Source organism: Larimichthys crocea, chromosome X, assembly GCF_000972845.2.
Source record: "Larimichthys crocea isolate SSNF chromosome X, L_crocea_2.0, whole genome shotgun sequence".
Classification (NCBI taxonomy): Eukaryota; Metazoa; Chordata; class Actinopteri; family Sciaenidae; genus Larimichthys; species Larimichthys crocea.
Window position 1 is genome coordinate 14439762 of NC_040020.1, and position 19977 is coordinate 14459738.

Below are 19977 nucleotides of genomic sequence, written 5' to 3' on the forward strand. Positions count from 1 at the left end.
AAAAAAAAATTAAAAAAAAAAAAAAAAAAAAAAAAGCAATGCTTAGTTGGGTCACACTTGTCATGTGGAGTGTTTGTTGTGTCATTTTCATACTGTAATTTAATTAATGCACATAATTATATAAGTTTGCTTCTTGACACTGTACTTTTAGAATTTTTAACATGTCCTCAGGAAATGTCACACTGAGCGGAAAAGCTTGTCTTCTGGTTGAAATAGAGGGATGAAAACTACCGCCTGTAAGGGCTTCTTTGACTGAGCATCTTAAATAAAAAGGTATAAAAACAATGGAAGAAAGAGCACTCCTAAATAATCCTTAAACTCACCATGCCTGAAAATAGTCTTCAAAAAGGGCTCTACTATACTGCATCATGACCGACCTCCATCTGTTAATGCACAAACCTCAACCCATAACCGTTTAGCGTTCAGGTTTTAAATCGTGTGACTCACGCAGGCAGACAGCAGCCAGTAGCCGGAGGCCGTTCTCTGGGGGGAGGCAGTTGGGGAAGAGAGGCTGCAGGATGTAGTTCGAGAAGGTGAGAGCGATCACAGCCTGGTTTGTTGGGTAGATAACCAGCACTGCGATCCACAGGCGCAGAAAGCTGGGGGACAGCGCAGGCATGAGGTTAATGAGATGTGGCAACAGACTGGTGTCACACACACCAGCTGCTGCACACAAACACCAGGGAGACAAGCACAGCACACTGTGTAAGAACAACCCTCACTCTCGTTACAGGAAAATGTAATGCAAGACAAAAGGAAATTAAATACTATAGTAACGCACTGGAGCATTGTTAAAAGGCAAGAAAGGAACTGGGTCATCCACGTTGTGGGATGCTGGGAATACAAATTTACATTAGCAGACGCTTTAATTATGTGAGGATGATTGTGGAGGAGGAGCGGGAGCGGGGGTTTAGTATAAATTCTAATTAATTACAAATGGCTTGCTACAACCTTGCCATGTAATTTGTTTCAGACTGCTGCACCCTGTGACATAATACTACTTGAACTACACCGGATTGGAACACTGTTTTAATACAGAAACCCATGTCACTGCAAACCTATTATGAGATTTTGGCATCATTCCCAAAGGATTTGGACAAATTTGGATACTGAGTATGGCTTGCCTTCAGCCCTTTTTTCTTAGTGTCCTCATGTCAAATCGATGTCTCAGTCTGTCTTTTGATACTTCCATTGGGAGGCACCAAAATCAGATTCCTACACACAGCAGCTTTAATCTTAGTCTGATTATCAGCATTTGTCCTCACCCAGCTAGTCCCCCAAAGATGTCGTTTACATAGGAGTAGTCTCCCCCCGACTTGGGGATGGTCACGCCCAACTCTGCATAGCAGAGAGCGCCGATGGCTGTGATGACTCCAGTGGAAACCCACACAATGATGGCCACACCCACTGAGCTGGCATTCTCCAGGACCCCTTTAGGACTCACAAAAATCCCTGATCCAATAATATTGCCTGCGGAGAGATTAAATAATGAATCAGAAACAGGGTTGGGTGCTCGAGCATGTCACTCTTCATACTGACAAAATCTAAAAAGGATCACATTGCAGGTATTTCAAAAAACAAAACAAAAAACAAAAACAAAACAGCATTAAAGCTGAACACTACTAAAAACAGATGACTACATGCTACAAAGGGAAAGATGTTCCTGTCACATGATGACCCATTTCCTGCAGGGCTCATGTTGTGCAGATTTTTTTTTTCCTAATACAGAATTAACGATACTAGTCAGCCCATATGGGGAAGCTCATGTTTGATCTTTAGATTAGTCCAGAAGGATTTCAAATATTATATTGAGCCATTGAAAGTCATGTATGGCTGTTAAGGTGTATGCAACAGAGACATTTGTGTAGCTAAAATTTGTTCAGTGACCCAGTGTTTAACAGTCAGACTCAGCTGGGTTGTTTACTGGTTAGTTAAAGCGACCAACATTATATTGGCACAGAAAATGAGGGTACATCTGCCTCTCGTCAAAGGTGCGCCGCCCACGCTAAAACCATGCCATCAGAGGGTGATGGAAAATGCAGTCTCAGCAATAGGAGACCCATTAGTGGGATTGCTTTTTATTGATATCTCTCTCTCTCTCTTTTTTAATCTGCATGTGTGGGAGGCAGGCAGACATGGACGGAGCAGTTTTCACATTTCGAACAGTTCCCTGGAAACATGAAAATGATGAAAGAACATGTGCGATGAATGATGATGCTGGCGAGTGTGCTGAGGATCATGACAGACAGATTTCAGTTAGTACAGCAAGCTGTCAAATAAGAATTTTACAGTTTGAGCAATATCAGACGATATGTTGTCTACAGCAGGGGGTTGTTTACAAGGATGTAGTGGAAGATAGTCTCATTTTGAATACTTAAGAGGGCAATATGAAGAACTAATAATACATAAAAATAGCTTATTCTTCTCAGCTGTTATGAAATTGATTCTTTATGCAGATCTTCACTGACTGAGGGTTATGTGCTTTATAGTTGATGAATGAGGGAGACCACCTATGGGCCTTCTTACCGATTATGATGCCACAGGCACTGACTAGGCCAATCTGTTTCTTCAGAGCCACGCCGGAGCTTGCTCCTGCATCTCCCCCATCACCTGACGGGGAGTCTGGGGGTTGTGACTGACCGCACCCGGCCCCCCCGCCGCCGCTGCTGCTGCTGCTGCTGCTGCTCCTCTTCCTCGGACCCCCGGTCATTCTGAAGCCCAGTCCCGGTGTGCCTCCCCTCTTTTGTGGTCCAGCTGACGAGGGCAGCGCCTCCTTACTTAGTCTACCAACATATAAACGAGGTTTTCAGGTAACTGCTGACACTTTTTTTTTTTTTTTTTTTTTTAATTTTCAGCCTCTTTCCTTCAGCACATTGACTACATGGAGCTAAATTTAGAAACCACATCCAGCATTTAAATCAGTCACAGTGCAACACGATGGACAAACCTCAAAATTAACTAGTAAATGTTTGTTGTTTGTTGTTAATTGTATGTTCAAGTTCAAATCCGCCGGTTTTAACCGGTCTCGCGGCGGCACCATGCAGGCCCGTGAGACTGGAGGAATGTACAATTAAGCCATCAGCACTGACCTCGTGCGCTTTGTACCGACATTTAAACACCAAAAACAAGCTTGTGATAAAGTGCTGACCCACCTTTTCGGCAGCCGCTGTGACCCGAAAACCCTGAAAGCTCCTTGTTAAGTGACGGACTTCATGCTCGGTATTTGTCCTGTCGGCTGGCCGTGATGAGCAGGATAACAAAAGACTTCCAGCTGATGCCCCCGATAAATGGAAAAGCAGGTTATTTCTAACCAATCAGCGCAGCCCAAATTGTCAACATGCCTCAGACCACGCCCCACGTAGTGAGGACCCAGAAGTTAATTTACCCCATTGACAAAGCACCAAGCCTGACATGTGTACAGCTTATCCTCACACAACTCAAGTTTTCTTTTTGAAAAGTATTTTTAATGTCAATGTCAATAATGTGGATGTAGGACTACTTGCAAACTATACATCAACAAACACAATAAAAATATATAGACACAAGGAAAACATATTATTGTTAGTTGCTGACATAAAATCAGATGCCTAATTTTTTTAGGTCAAATTATATCTAATGAGAAACTTTAAATGTCATTTCTTATAATACATTTTACAAATATAGGTATTTGTTGGGTTATTGTAGTCAGTATGATGTTGCCTGGACATGCACACCATCTGTATGTGTACTATCTTTAAATCAACCACAATGGAAATAATATTCTCCTTCTTCTAAAAGTGCATATGAAATGTTTAATACAGTACATGTTTACATTCAAATTTTCTGCATTTTTTTTCAGCCTATTGCAACTTTTTACTGATAGCTGCAAGAAAAATAATTAATTCTTTAACAGTTTCCCAGTTTTGTACTAAGCAACTGCAACTTTTAAGATATGTGTAAACAAGTGTACATGACATGATAAGACCAGACAGGGCGTGTTTGTGGGTTCACGCTCGTACACTCAAGTAAATCAGATACGGTGAGTGATGGGTGCAGAATAGACGAGTGTCAGGAGTTTGTTGGAGAAAATGCTTCAGAAAAACTCATGCTGGCATCACAGCATATTGAGCAGGATCAGTGTCAGCTGTAACTGCAGAGCACATTTTAGTCATGTCTGGGTGCTGAATTGATTTTGACAGTTGCACTGATGCGGAAACACACTTGTACACAGCATTATGGGTTTTGTTACACAATAGTTCTGTCAGATTCCTTGTACCTGTGCTAATCAGGTACAATGCATACACATTACATCAAAATTAATTCTTAAATGTAAATTTGCCTCTATTGGTGTAAACACATTACATTAGGGTGAACTAAGAATACAACCAATAATGATTACTTGTGGTTCAACAGGTTTATTTTTTCTGAGGGCAACATCTACAGAACAGCTGACATCCCTATAGAAAAGGCTGCCCTCTCGTTTGATTTATAAACACATTATTCACACACCTTTTAAATGTTTTACAGTCTGATCCCAAAAAAATACAGTACATGGAGAACATTACAGTGTCTTTATTGACAGGGTTCAAACATACAGAAAAAAAACAAAAAAAAAAGCAAAACAAAAAACACACAACAAAAGGTATGAAGAGACAACCCCCAAACCTGAACAGACTAACCTTCTTGTGACCCTCTTGTGTTGAGGAGAGTAAGTATCGGTATGGAATGTGTGTTTGATAAGGCAGAGGTCCGGTTGGATTGAGTGTGTATGTGTGAAACACCTTTTCAGAACAGTAGGGAAGAGAAGACCTTAGAAAATAAACCAGTGGTGAGATGTTCCTTATCCGAGTGAGTCAATCCCACAGCAGCGATACACTTTGTGTACAGGTGTTAGTTCATGCCTGCTGAAACCGGCTAACTTCTGAAAAACACAGATAATAAAATCTGCTTTATTCAATCACCGTTTTTTATTTTTACTTTTTAAATTTTTTTTTTATTGCTGGCTCAGAAGTACCTACCACTGGTCATTTTAAAAGTCAGACCACACTTTAAGGGGGTTTGCACCACAAGTCCAGGTTGTAACCGTGTATATAAAAAGAGCCAGGGCACCTCCACGAGTCCTACAGAAACGTGTGTGTGTGTGTATGCGCTGATGTGTCATCTTCACAGGCCAATAGTGTAGGAGCGTCCTGCCGGATTGTGGATAGCAGAGCAGGAGGGCTCGGTCACGGCCCATTCATACCACACCTTCTTCCCGTTGTTGCAGCGCCAGAATCGCACTGTGACATCATCATCCCGGGATATGGAGATGGGTTGCTATTGGAAAGAAAGAATTTAGGAAGAGGGCAGGATTAATATATAAATGTATTTATGTAAGATCAAATGGTTTTATTGTATACTGACTGTATAACTTACTTTGAGGGGGAAGAGTATGGGGAACCAAGAGAACATTCCAGGTGAATGTGTATCTGGTTTTATACCTGTCAAACACACACACACACACACACACACACATAATATGAACAATCATATTTAGATTTAATCTCAGAACAACATGATTTCCTCTTTATAAAGATGACTTACTGAGTGTGACATCTTTGTACAACGTGGTCTCAAAGTAGCCAGCAAAGCCATGGAGCACCGAGTTACAACCCACTGAGAATCTGAGGCACTGATACCGGTTATTGTTCATATCTGAAAAAGTACAGCAGATCAACATATTAAAAACACATCATGTCAAAGTGTATCATGTACTTGTTTCTTTTCGTACGACACAAGTTCAGTATGTTTAAGTTACCTGTTGTAGGGTGTGTGAAGGTGAAGCACGGTTTGGGGTCAGCCAGCTGGTGGAAGTTATGGAGGCGCACTACATAGGGTGTCTCAAAGTGGCACTCTGGGTCCTTGTCGCGTTCCCGGCAACCCCGTACTTCATTGTAAAGCTTGGAGGAGGACAGGGGAGCGAGGAAGGATGTGTAAGAACAGGGAATGCTCACTCCATCATCTGAGAGTGACGAGACGAGGAAATGGGGAGAGAGAAAGTGATTTGAGATGCAAGGAAGCATGTAAGTAGCGGAGGAAGATAAATGCTTTCTGCACGTTTGATGTGGCAACCAACTGAGGGTACCTTGTTACTCAGCAGCTACAGTGTATGCATACGCAGCTGAAAAAATATGTTAAAAAAGGTCCAGCGTGTAATATTTAAGAGGCTCTATTTAGAGAATATAGCAGAAATTAACTATAAAATGCATCACTATATTTTCATTAGTGTCTAATCACCTGAAAATCCTCCTCCTCCGGAGTCCACCACATTGAACCGTCATGTTTCTACAGTAGTCCGAAACAGACTCGCTTTAAACGTGAGGTGAGGTGGTTGCAAATCAGCAGCTAGACCTCTTGATGTCACTAAATCCTACACACTGGTCCTTTAAAATCACAATGAAATACCTTTGAGGAAGTGCTGTGCTCCATCTAAGCACTCTGGAGAAAGTTCATTGTCACCAAACGATCCAAGCAGCTCGCTCACAATGATGTCGGCTTTCTCAGGTGCTGCCCACTCCCGCATGTCACACGACACCACTGACACCTGATCGCCCCACTCCTCAAAGCGCCAGTTCTCCAGCCTGAACAAGTATGAAAGAGTTAAAAATGTTTGTGCATGGAAACATGAACATCAGCGTTTAATGTGTCTAGGCTCCACTCCACACACGGAAGCATTAACCAAACAGGCTTGAAAGTTCTCAAATTTCCAGCGGTTTGTTCAACAGAGTTAACCGTGTAGCCATGTTATTTGCCTCTGAATATCTGGGCACAGAGCATCGATAAAGTGTCCACTCACGTGATTACAGCATTGGGATTTTTCTCCACAGCGTACACCCTCAGCTTCCTGTCCGCCTGTCTGGCAGCACGTAGGGACGCGTTGACCAGCGGACCCCTGCCTGCTCCTAACACCATCAGCACTCTGTGAGAGAGACATTTTTACAGTTGCTGCAATCAATGCTCCGTGACTTCTGACCACTGAATTGTAACAATGTCATTATTTTCTCTCTAGTACCTTATTATATGGAGATTTAGCAGAGGAAGAGGGTTGTTGGTTGCAAATTTAATCTCAAAAGTATGAATCATTCTACAGACAGTAATTTTCATACCACAGCCGTTTCTGAATTCAAACTACTTTCTCACTGTGTGCAGGTTTGGATTTAGAGATACTCACTGAACATTTGTGTCTTTCTGCTCCTCTGGAACTCTGTCAAGTAGACATTTATATACAGCCTGTAGACACAAAGACAAAGCATGAGTGTTAATGTCCCCTCAGACGGTTAAAGAAAATTTGGATTACACAGCGTTTGGTTTCAACAGGTGCAGTTACTGCTATGTCACACAGTCTTACCTGTTGGTACTGTGAATATTTAATAGGATCCTTCTCAAACACTTCATATGTCTGAGACTCCAGGTTGTCCATGAGCGGCTAAAAACAGGAAGGAAGTATAGTTTTCATTATGGAAAAAGTCAAAAATATATATACACATTTTAAACATATGAACACAAATGAGCACTTCCTTACCTGGAGGGGAGACTGCAGGTAGTCTTCATAACCCTTAGCGAAGAGCTCATAGGCATTGGGAGTAGGCCGGTTCTGGTTGAGGTATTCCAGGTACTGAAGGTAGGATCGGAAGTCCTTCTCAGTGTGGCGACTGGTTCCTGTGAAGATGAACTGGGCCTCCAACTAAGGTAAGAGAGTTTTTTTTTTAATTAGAACAAGACTTCTGCATTTGGCTGCTGATTAATTTGAGTTGAATCTGTTGAATTATACCTTAAAAAGAGAGAAGATTATTCGCTGATGGGCTTTTGACAGAACAGGGAAGCCCTTCTTATTAGTGAGGAAGATGCTGGTTGGAAGTATGGCTGCTTTGATAGGTTCCCCGAGCCACTTGTCAATCACTGCATCTGACGGCATGTCCGCTCCAATTTCAATCGCTTCAGGAACACAAAATAAGTACATTTTCAGCCACACAAACAACCATTATTATTTCTTAATGCACTGACTTTGCCCCGGGCTCTCTTACCAAGACAGATCCTCTTGTTGTAATCACAAAGGGTTCTGAATGAGTGCCACCTAAAAGAGCAGAGGCAAGTAAACTAAATGATTCACAGCTTTAAAGGAAATCAATGACAACTGTTTTAGCATGCAGAAAGCACTCGACTACTTGGGAAGTGAACTAACCAGCTCCAGGTCTTCTCATCAACACCTGCATCATCATCGATGCAAGTGTTCGGTTCGTTCTCAATCAGATCTTCCCGCATGTCCTCTGAAGCCATCAGCGGGACACGTATCCAGAACTAATCAGACACAGAGGACAACAACAGTTAGCTGATGAATTGAGCTGTCGGTCGGACTTCTCTTCGATCGTTCTACATGTGCACGCTGAGTGTGTGCAATGCTGAGTGTCTTACATTGGAGGTGTGGTGTCCAGTTTGGATGTGATTTAGCAGCATGCGGGCGAGATTGGCGTTATGAGGACCCTTTACAGGGATCATGAAGACAGGCAGACCCAGGTAGGCTGAGAAGTTTAACTCCTGTGCCAGAGCCTGGAGAGAAACAGAAGAATGATGAGGGCATGGTCGTTTGACAAAAGGAGACGGATTCAGATGGGTAGACGGGAGAGACAAGATAAGTTTACATATGCCACAAAATCATGAGATCAGACAGCAACGTCATCCACAATGACCTCAAAGAAAGTGAATATCAAAAGAAACTGTCCGGTGAAGAACTTACAGCCTCTGAGTTTCTGCGCTCTGTCTCGATTTCTGAATCTGCGTCGATCCATGGTGAGAGCTTCCCAACAATCAGAGTGTTCCAATCTACGCAAAGCAAAAGGTACAAGTTAAGAAAAGGCAACATTTTAACTCTACGCTAAATATAATATGTCAACTCTTTGTGTCATTGCTTAGAGACAGAGTAATTCATTAACATCAATGTTACGGCACCCAAATGTCACATAAACAATAAAAACACTAAAATTATTATTATGATCCAATGTATTGATATTTAAAATGTCATACAACTGTTGTCCTTTTTGGTTGTCATTTATTTAAATATCAAATCTAATTTGAATTGATTGATTAAATTATTAAACTGTCTAGCTTTGTAACTTCTATTTTAAAGTCACACAGGGAACACATTCCTAATCCTAATCTGATGTTATATAATTACACTGGGTAGTTGTCAAATCAAAGCAAAATAACAGATTTGATATTTACTATACTTTATGCACTGATATAACGATCAAGTCATTCATCCATGACTGGCGTCAAAAGAGGCCCATGATTCAGTATACAGAGAGATTATTATAATTTCTGGACGAACGTCATGTAGTGACTACTAAAGGCTGCCATGAGGGATCATGAGAGGGTGGAAATACAAACCTCTTCCACACAGCAGCAGGTCTGACCGGGTCTGGGCACCGGATCGGGATTTAGCGGGCTCCAACTCAAACTCTCTCCTGAACCTCGAGTGGAACAAGGGCATGCAGAGGAAGTCAAACCTGAACACGAGAGAGGGGGAGGGAAAAAAAAAAGCACATATTTTAACACTGAAATGATTTATAATGTCACGCAGAGGTGAAACGCAAACATGTTTACGTAACTTTACCCCAGCCAGCTCACGCGGTTTTAAATGACTGTATGATAAACATTGTGCAACAGCGCGAGCACCGTCAAAACCAGGCACGTGCTGGTAATTCACCGGCTAGCTTAGCATCACTGACATTATGCTAGCGAGCCAGCGCACTGTGTAGCTAACCAGCGCGTCCCTCTCATAAACTCACTAACAACTAAACACCAGCAGCACTCTGCTCACCCGAGTTTGGCGACCGCGCCTAACGTGTCGGCTATCTCCGGCACACAGTTCAAATCTCTCCCGCAGGATACCCTGCTCCCCGTACTGGCGGACGCCATGATTTTAGCCGACTGAATGATCTGACTGAGACTCGTCTCGTCACTCTGGCTTACGAGGAAACTGACGCCATCTTGGAGCTACAAGGACGTACATGCTCATTGGTTAAGAAGACCATTTAGAGCCAAAATGGCTTCACAAGCGCGTCGGTTGCATGTCTCTAAATTACCGCGATAACTGTACATATGGGGTCTCAAGTTTACGAATATTGCACTCAACAGTTTATGCTTTTATATCCTTGGAGTTTTTCTATAGAAATGTATAATAACAAATACGTCATACTTTACGAATACTGTGCTGCTAAATAGATTAAAAGGTCGCAAAAGGTGTTAATAAATATCTCCTTTTGGGACCTTAGGGGCTCCGTAGGTTAAAGTAACAATCATAAAAACATGTCAGAATATGTCAATGTGGAAAAATATTTTTGGTATTATTTCATGAATTATTACTTCTATTCCTAGTTTTGTCGTTGTAGGGTGTCTCTGCCATATTTTGGACACAACTGCGGTGTTGGAAGTATAGTTGTAGATTAGAACTGAAAATGATATGAAAAAAATATATGTATGAACTTGCACACGGCTTGCAAGATGACTCTGTCACTCAGCAAAACTTAAGGTTTGCAGAAAGTGGCTTCTCTGGAAATGACTTTCACCGCAGGCGGGATAAAATATCACTGATGTCAACTGAAATGCTTTTGGGCACGTGTTTTTACAAGGCGTCGTATTTGAGAGGGCTATAAAAGGGTAAAATGTTTGTCTTTCAGATTAGACAGTAGATGAAAATGAGGGTAGATGAAAAAATACAAACCATAGTGGGATTTACAAGGCGTATTACATTTTTTTAACCAGTTTTCCTTGGACTCTAGTTTAATCTGTGTTTGAGGAGTACTTTTAGCCAGTCAATCTCTGATCTGATCAAGGAATCTATCTGTATCTGCTTCATTTACACCATTATGGCTTTGGAAGATGTTTGTGGCTTCAAAGACACTCTTGTGCATCACAAGTGGTTTCCTGCCTTTCATTTGGAAGAATCAGCCACATCTCTTCATATGACTACAACTAATGATTGCGGCTTTGGGTTTGGAAGACTAAAGATATCTGGGAGAAATAATGGGATCCCACTACATTTCTTCATACCAACTTTGTCAAACCCTTCCTCTCTTAACCAAAGACCTCCTTACCCATTTTCTCCAGCCAACCATTCAGTGACGGTGCGCAGACCTTTTCCTCTGTCCCATGGAACAACAACCTTGGGTTTCATCTTCCAAGGTGGGGTCATTGCAGCTGCAGACACACGTGCTAGTGCTGGTGGTCTTGTTGCTTGTCCAGCTGTTCATAAGATTACCCCTATTCACTCCCATTTAGTGGTCACCTCCTCTGGTAGCGGTGCTGACTGCATGCTGTGGGAGAGAATCCTGGCCCGAGAGATCAGACTCTACGAACTGCGGCACAGACGTCGCCTTTCAATACGTGGCACTGCCAAGCTCCTCTCCTTCATGCTGCACCCTTTTAAAGGGACTGAAGTGTGTGTGGCTCTTACACTTTGTGGCTGGGATAAGGAAGCAGGTAACACTGACTGGGCAAAGACATCAGCAGACTCGTCCTTTATAACTGATGAGAGCTCCTCAGCTGTTGTTAGTAGCCAAGGTGTTACTGCATCCCCCAACACTGGCCCAAAGCTGATATATGTATGCAGCGATGGTGCCCGGCTGCAGGGCGACATCTTTTCTGTAGGCTCAGGCTCGCCTTATGCTTATGGAGTCCTGGATAGAGAGCTTAGGTGGAGCCTGAGTAAAGAAGAGGCCATCACTTTGGCAAGAGAAGCAGTGTTCAGAGCCACTCACAGGGACGCCTACTCAGGAAACAACGTGGACCTCTTCCACATCACAGCCCAGGGATGGAGCCAGAGACAGAGAGAGGACCTAAAAGAGGAATATTACAGAGACATGGAGCGGAGGGCCAAGAAAGTAGAGGAAAGAAAACTGACTGAATTAAATACATCAAGATGAAGCAAAATGCTGGGTTTTAGGGGGGGTAAAGGTTAGAAATAGTGTAAAGTCAGATACGTTTGGCCATCTCCATCAGGGTTTATCCACTTTTGTCAGCTAGCTACAATAAATCTTTAATTCATTATTCGTTGGTTAAACATTATTATATCAATAGTTTAATTGTTGTAGCCTATAAAGCTTGTTTTAATTGGCCTTGGTCACAGTTTACCCAGATTTTTTACTCTACTTGTTCATGGCTGCACTAAACCTGCAGTCCACCACAACCACAGGGGGCGCTGTGTGATTTCGCCACCATGACTCGATAAACGGTGACTTTATGCGGCGGAAGTTGCTTGCTCATCAGACACTTTCAAAGATGGCTCTCGCTAGTGTGTTGAACAGTGATTGTGCGGATTTTTCATTTGATATTTGTCAGTCTAATACGTATGCACATGGAGCCGGACAGATCGGCTCGGGGTTTGACGCTACACCGGGAGACGGCCTGAGTTTTTCCGTCAGAAACCCGCTGTGTGCCGCGGACGATGACGGCGTCGAGAGGAAAATCGAGTTCCTGCACGGGACCACCACTTTAGCTTTTAAAGTAAGTGTGCGAGTCCTCTGTTGTAGTTAGCCGGTGATATAAAGCTCTGACGGTGTAACAGCTACATAACCCAGCTGTCAAAGTTGATGTTTGATAAATAATTTCGGCTGTAAGCACGCTGCGTCCTGTCTCTTACGTTAGCATGCTAACAGGGCTACAAATCGCTTTCTCATCGCGTATGTTCACATCAGCATCGATGACGGCATGAGACACGTCTGTCTTCAAAAGCAGTCCCAGAAAACACACGTCCGTCATCTGTGTGTAGTTTTGACAGCAACAAGTCAGCGTGTATGTAGATGTCCGGCTCTGTTTGCACCGGGTGAATGGGAACAGCGTCTCTGCAGCATCATGGCTGTTCTCTGTATAAATGAGAGAAATCACAGGAAAAGCTTTTGCACTTTAATAAGTCATCAACACTATCATGTTAAGATGACCTACATATCCATTTTACATAAATGCTATATCAGCATTTTAGGTGTTTCTAACAGTGCAGGTGCCTTCGTTACGTGTTGCGCAATAACAGCTAAATATGATGAAGAGCTGTTAAAGTTAAACATGTCACATCCATCATGTCTTTATGTAATTATGCCATTATACTCTGTGAATATTGTTGCTTTTTTAGGCAAATTTCAACTGTGAATTTTTTAAAATTTTAAGTGTGAAACTTGAAGATATAGGTAAAAAAAACTATTAAAAACACATTGAAGGTCAAAACAAAGAATTCTGTTATTGCATCTGGGACACACATATCTTTCCACAGTGAGAGCATTTTCCCCTTGTGTGAAAAAAATATTGCAATCAAGCTTTTTAAAACCGATGAGTAACACACCATAAGTTTATCTCACAAAGCAATCGGCTCATTTTGGATGTCACAATAGTAAATGACAAAGTTGAAACTTTTAAAACACCAATAAAACAATTGAGAGAATGGGGTTAATAAAAATGTCAAGCCACACTAGTCATAATGTTTTAAGCCAGGTTTAAAAGCTGATTAAAGTGAGTCCAGATGTGTTTCCATGCCACCTGAAGAACAGGCTGATGCTATTATTTAGTCCCATGACAGCACCAAAACCAACCATGAATTCATTCTCACAAGAGAGTTTAATAGCTCCCTATATGTAATGTTATACAGCCCCATTGAAACTATTAAAAACACATTGTAGGTCAAAACAAAGCATTCTGTTGTTGTATTTGGGCCACATGCACCTTTCCACAGTGAGAGCATTTTCATCTCACCGTGTCAGATGAGCAGAACTGAACCTCTTCAGGGGACTTCTTGATGAAAAGAAAGATAAAATGATGCCAATTGTATCCCTTAATCCGTGTGTGTGTGTGTGTGTGTGTGTTGGGGAGTCTGTTATCGTCACTTTAGGAGTATATAGCTGTTGTGACTGTCACTTTAGAGATAGAGCGTTTTGGAGGAAAGAGCAATAGTCTTGCCTCTTAGCTTTTTGGTACAGCTAAGCCATTTATTGCTTCTCTGACGGTTGTAGATAATTTTAATGGATATTCTTACATTTGTATGCAGCAGACACAGCGCATACAGATATATATTTAATATTTTTGAAATAGATTTGTGATGTGATGAAATCTATTTAAGGGAAATCCTGATCCTTCCCTGTTGGAACATGTTCCCGTCCCACTGTAATTCATTAACATGTTCTCCCCCCTGCTGTTGCCTCTCTCTCAGTTCCAGCATGGCGTTATTGTAGCAGTGGACTCCCGGGCCACAGCGGGCTCCTACATCGCCTCGCAGACGGTAAAGAAGGTGATTGAAATCAACCCGTACCTGCTGGGTACCATGGCTGGAGGAGCTGCAGACTGTAGCTTCTGGGAGCGCCTGCTGGCCCGCCAGTGCCGCATCTACGAGCTTCGCAACAAGGAGCGCATCTCCGTGGCTGCAGCCTCCAAGCTGCTCGCAAACATGGTGTACCAGTACAAGGGCATGGGACTCAGCATGGGAACCATGGTGTGTGGCTGGGACAAGAGAGGGCCAGGTAAATATAACAGCTGCATATGACACACAGATATGACCTATGTGTCTGTCTATACCTCTGAGTACTTATTTATTGATCCAGAGTTCTGCTAGTAAAAAATAATCTCCAACTGCCAACAGAGGTCGTCATTAGGGATGGGAACTGATACGATTTTTGCGATTCCGATTCCATTATCGATTCTGCTTAACGATTCGATTCTTTATCGATTCTCTTATGGGGGACCTTACAAAACCAACAGTGAGGTCAAAAGAGGCCCACAGCCTAGTAACGATGTGTAACTCTGGCAAATACACACGTTTAATGTTAACTGTTATAGCATGTTTTACAAAGAAGCACATCGCGCTAACATGGTAGGCAGTGTGTTATTTACCTTCCGTATTAACCACAGAGGTGGTCATAGCCTGGCTGCTGCTGTGAGGTTGAGATTCATCTCCAGTCCGGGCGTGTCAAAAACACGACATTCATTTAAAAATATTGCATGCTGTGTGCGCAAATGTTTCTGCGTATTCGCCATGTTCCCTCCCGACGCTGTTATCTCCATTTTGCAATGATTGCAAGTCGCCCTGTTGCCATCTGTTTTGGTAGCGTTTGCAGCCGAGTGGGTGCCATTGTTTACTACTGATTGCACTGCACATGCGCAACTTGCGTAAGTTACGTGGCGTAATTTCTCGTGCTTTCTGGAATCGATAAGAGAATCGTTAGATAAACTCCCAAATGATTCCATGGAATTGAAACACACGGAACGGGTTCTCGATTCCCATCCCTAGTCATCATAATAGTTTAGTATTGAGGTAAGGAACCATTTCAGTTATTTATACAATCACCTATATGATGTTTGACTTTATTTTATAATGTAATAAATTTAAAGGATGTTGTCTGATAAATTTCAGGTAACACCATTTTCCAAAATGAATATATTTTATAATGTTCATAAAGTTGTTCTTTTTTACAATGTGATATATTGTAATACCAGAGTTTAAATTAGTGATATAAAAATAGACATAAAAGACGTCCTAACTTTTGTGCTCTAGAATAAAAAGTATTACTTTTAGATGTCTAATCCAGAGTGACATCTTCAGTGTTCTGTGTGGTCCGCGCAGCAGTCTAAAACCCAAATATATGATATAAAACATCGAAACACAGCAGATTCTCATATCATAGAAGCTGGAACCATAAAATGCTTGTTTATTTGTTAGCTAATTGGTGCAGGTCTAATTAATTTAGCTTAGTAAAGTGTTTGAATATTTTGACATCCTGCAGATCAACCCTGAATAATTTGTCCTTTTTAATGTGACAGCATTTTTTTGAATTTGTCCGTTTAGTATCTTTTTCTGTTCTTGCAAACTTGCCACATAAAACACTGCAGGTTTTTCTTTGTTTAAAATACAGTGTAATTCTGACACACTCACACCCACTCTTTGTATGTGATTTTCACAGTTTTTGTGTGCAGGGTGTCATATTTTGAAAATTGTTATTTTCGAGTTGCAACTCGCTTAATGAAAGTCTACGTGTTACAGAGACACACAGTCACATGTCAGTTTTTTGTGGCATTGTGTTAATGATGACAGATCTTGTCACCCTAAAATGTAATTATCTTTTATGTACAGACGTGTGAATTCTTGTGATTTTGCTGTTAGTCTTGCTTTTGCATGTACAGTAAGTAGAAACACACTCGTGGTTCCTAGAATTCGCCTCTAGGTGGTACTGCAGCCTCTCTTATGCTCTGCCCGTCTTTGTACTTTAAGCTGTGGCCTTTTGGATGCCACGCAGCGTGAGGTCGTACATCACAGAAGGTGTGCTTAAAGAGGCCGCCACAGTGACATAGTAATGGGAAATCGATGAGGCTGGGACTGCGGGCCAGCAGCAGCGCGGAGGGATGATGGACGTTGGGTCTCAGCCCCGGACAATTGGGTCGCATGCATAATGCCCGTATACCCATTGAGATCGATGCAGGCTTTGTCTGACGGCCGCGTGAATGACGGCCCACCGGTATGCCAACAAACGTAAATGACACGTGTTAAATCCCCAGCAATCAATTGTGGAAATAATGATCCCTGTATAAGTTCAATAGGTGTGGGAGCTCTGCCATGGCCCCAACAATGCCAGTGATTGAATGGAGAGCTAAATGTCATGTAAATTAAATCAATCGCGATTAGGTGGGAAGCTCATTAGCCAGCTACAATCATGTCAAGAACACTTATTCCCCTGATGGAGTGTCTTAAGCTGCATGCAAAATAAATCTAATAAAAACTATGTTGAGGAGCTTGTCCAATATGGCTCTATGTAATAAGATTAAACGTTATGACACTTCATCAGTGCATCGTTGACGCTTGATAACTCGGCAGTGTCATTTCGACAGAGAAAAGCAACCAACTTCTGCGTAGCACCTTCTGCTGCTCCCCACCAGAAGATGAAGGGTGTTGCAATAAGATGTTTTTAAATTGGATGTAGCCCCCATGAGCAAAAAAGCAGAAGAGTATGAGACCTCAGTCAGTCTACAGTCACTCACAAGAGAGTGATGTAATAGTTTTTCCCCCTTTTTTTCATTCAACTGCTACTCTTTTCTTCACTGATCCTGTGTTGAATTCTAGTGGGAAGGACAGATGACGGACACACGCTGACCCATTTGATGCTAGCCACCCATCCATCGCCCCGTGCTCCTCACCTACCTCCAAAAAGCTGTCAGTCTAGCCAGCTACAAAGGCTGCTGTTTAAAAAAACGGCTCCTTAAGCACCTGTCAGTTGATCGATGGAGTGGAAGGAGCCTCACTTGGCCGTCACTGCTGCAAAGCTCCGCCATCCAAGCAGCGTGCCTCCGCTTCTGCTTTAAGTGGGTCTCATGAATCCCCCCCCCCCTGTTTTCTGAACACCCGTCGTTGTGTTTGAGATGCGGAGACTGTTGAGTGTTATCGCATTGGGCTTTACAAAGACCCAGGTGTGTTGGGAAAGGAATGGATGTGGGAAGTGGTTTTTGGTGCTGCTTTGCTTCTATACTTGGACCTCCTAAAGAGTCCTCATCCACCTCCGTCAACCGTGCTACTCAACACAAGAGTCTGCCTTTAAAACTCTCTCTCTCCCTGCCTATTATGTTTTTAACGAGTCCCTTACAGCTTTCAAGAGGAACAGGCAGGTCTCAGAATGGCAAATTACCCCCATGCATAGGCAGGCAGTGGATGATTATCATGGCAAGCTAACGACAGGCTGAGGAAGCTGCAATTTGCCAGTTGAAAGCAATGGTAAGCCTTTTTTTTTTTTCTTTCTTTTTTCAGAAAAGCAAGTGGCTCTCCATCTCTAATAGACTGTCACTAGTTTAGCTGAGGAACTCTGCAAGCGAGCACGTGCAATCTGGGGCCACTTTGAAATGTTTTTTAATGTGAGTGATGAGCTGCCGTGGTGGATATGAGGCAGATTTCTACGCATGTGTCCCTGCGTTTCTCTGTGTGAGTATCATTTTCGCAGGTTTCTCTTTGTGAGGCGTCTTTTTGCAGGCTGCCTTTCCACCATCTGCAGGCTGACTGTGGGCGATCTCACATGCGGCTGCTGCTGCTAGTCACCCGTTCCACGTCACTTTGGTATCAGGCCTAGCGAGTGTGTCACGGCGCGGAACAAAATGTCACGCATGTGTCCACGAAGCGTGGTGTGGAGAAAACTGTCCCTCACAGGTCCGCTAGAGCATTGTGGGTCCACAGTACATGTGGGATTATGTCAATGGCTGCGGTTCGATGTGGGGTGAGCTCGCGCCTCTGTTGTTCAAGTGTAGTGCCTACGTGTGGAGGTGGCGCGAATGTGTGGAGTGTTATGAACGCGCTGTGCTCGTTTGATGGTCACAGGATGTAAGCACGCCGTTTTCCCCTTTCTTTTTTTGTCCTCCTTGAGGTGCGTGGTGCAGTTACCTGTGCAGCTCGGATTGCGGGTCGATAGTTAATTTTTGGCGTGTTTGCTGGGGATCAATAAAGCCCGGAGCAGGGCCCCTGGGCAGACAGTGATGTGGCCCGCACCTCGTCAGCAGGTTCCGCGGCCGGCTTCGTTTTACTTGAAGAGGATGCAGCTGTTCATATCTGCCAGCCTTACTTCACTTGGAGAGGTTGCAGCTGTTCATATTCTCTCTCTGGAGGACACGGCGTTTGTGTGTGTGCTTACAAGTTTGTGCGTGTTTATTTGTGTGAGAGTGGCGGTGTTGGATGTACACCATCTCAGTTTTCCTGACAAAGCTCAATACTTGAGAGGGAGGATGGTTTTTTTTGCATCGAACACAACTCCGTTTATACCGTTTCCTTTTGCCTTCCCACCCCCTTGACCTGTCTTTTGTGCTTTTTCCTCAGGGCTGTATTATGTCGACTCAGAGGGCAACCGGGTGTGTGGCGACCTGTTCGCTGTGGGCTCAGGCTCCATGTATGCCTACGGCGTGATGGACAGTGGCCTGCGTCACGACCTTTCTGTGGAGGAGGCTTGCGAGCTAGGCCGCCGTGCCATCTACCAGGCTACATACCGTGATGCCTACAGCGGCGGGCAAGTCAACCTGTACCACGTCCACAGCGAGGGCTGGACCAGGGTCTCCCAGGAAGACGTGCTCATGCTGCACCACCAGTACAAGGAACAGGCGCAGTCATAAAAACCAAGAGCACAGGGGTGAGGGGAGGGGCAGAGGAAGTGAGGGGAGAATAGAGTTTGTTCTAGTATCTATTGTTTAACATGATCTGAAATGTCAGTAGGGATGACACATAAATAAAAAGGACTCATCTGCTGATTGATTTCCATTACTTCTGTTACCCATTTTGACCTGTTGCTAGCTTACAGCTTTATATTGTACATTTTTAACAATGCTGCACAGAGTATGATTTGAGGGGCTGCAAAGAGGAGGGGGGCAGATGACTCAAACATGCTTTAATTCAGTGTGGGAGTAGTGTGGCTTTGACCTACATACATTTCATTTGGATCATACCTTGGGAAACTACATCTTCCTCAATAAAACTTGATGTTCTTTTTTTTTCCAACCGTTGTTTTTGTTATTTTTGTGCTGGTTTTACCTTTTTAGGTCCCGAGATCGTGAATAGTTAGAATATACTGTTTGTCTGAACAGTCACGCCATCTCATCTTCCTTTGATGTAGGCGTTTTGCCACTTTTTTGTGTTTACTTTTCAGTCATCTGTTCCCCCAGCTGTTGGGATTCGGAGGTACATCCAAAGCCTGTTTTCTCTCCTCTATATGTTCAGTGTTTATTAGCAGCGAGTAGCACTGTCTAAATGACACTATTTAATTGCATACCACAAGCCTCAGTAATTGTGCCTCCTGAGTTGAAACAGTGTGTTTTCTTCCCCTCATTGATAATGTTCCCTTCCTCTGCTCGTGTTGCGCAAATACGTCTTTTAATTGGAAGGGGAAATTTATTCTTTAATTCCTCCTCGACACACTTAGCTTCTCAATGCGCAATGTTGTGTGCCACCCTGCCATGGTGTTTTAC

At 43.0% G+C, this 19977-nt stretch overlaps 4 protein-coding genes across 5 annotated transcripts in view; 2 read left to right on the forward strand and 2 right to left on the reverse strand.

Moving 5' to 3' along the window:
- LOC104931189 (large neutral amino acids transporter small subunit 2) overlaps nt 1-3301 on the reverse strand; it is a 6534-nt gene extending 3233 nt beyond the window's left edge. The window contains 4 exon segments of the mRNA XM_027282577.1: nt 448-599; nt 1266-1470; nt 2527-2783; nt 3153-3301. Coding sequence (XP_027138378.1) covers nt 448-599; nt 1266-1470; nt 2527-2710 — 541 coding nt within the window. The 5' untranslated portion in view covers nt 2711-2783; nt 3153-3301.
- Nucleotides 3302-4536: 1235 nt separating this feature from the next.
- LOC104931179 (protein arginine N-methyltransferase 5) lies at nt 4537-10009 on the reverse strand. 2 transcript variants are annotated; one of them, XR_002041824.2, is made up of 17 exons: nt 9836-10009; nt 9403-9521; nt 8753-8838; nt 8431-8565; nt 8201-8316; nt 8043-8092; nt 7790-7953; nt 7541-7702; nt 7367-7444; nt 7190-7248; nt 6815-6937; nt 6424-6599; nt 5777-5980; nt 5563-5673; nt 5395-5459; nt 4998-5295; nt 4537-4900 (listed from the first exon to the last, which is right to left on the reverse strand). XR_002041824.2 is itself a non-coding variant. In XM_019257276.2 (16 exons), exons 1-16 carry the CDS (start codon nt 9931-9933, stop codon nt 5143-5145), a joined length of 1899 nt encoding a protein of 632 aa, XP_019112821.2. In that variant the 5' UTR covers nt 9934-10009; the 3' UTR covers nt 4537-5142. The 2 variants fall into 2 exon arrangements, 1 of the variants encoding a protein (XP_019112821.2); XM_019257276.2 differs by having other exon boundaries at nt 4537-5295.
- Nucleotides 10010-10934: 925 nt separating this feature from the next.
- Nucleotides 10935-12142, forward strand: psmb11a (proteasome 20S subunit beta 11a). The gene has a single exon (XM_010746131.3). It carries the CDS (start codon nt 10980-10982, stop codon nt 11937-11939), a length of 960 nt encoding a protein of 319 aa, XP_010744433.3. The 5' UTR covers nt 10935-10979; the 3' UTR covers nt 11940-12142.
- A 108-nt stretch (nt 12143-12250) lies between these two features.
- psmb5 (proteasome 20S subunit beta 5) lies at nt 12251-19505 on the forward strand. The gene is made up of 3 exons (XM_010746118.3): nt 12251-12519; nt 14210-14516; nt 18839-19505. The coding sequence occupies exons 1-3, from the start codon at nt 12256-12258 to the stop codon at nt 19126-19128; spliced, it is 861 nt and encodes a 286-aa protein (XP_010744420.2). The 5' UTR covers nt 12251-12255; the 3' UTR covers nt 19129-19505.
- Nucleotides 19506-19977: the final 472 nt, after the last annotated feature.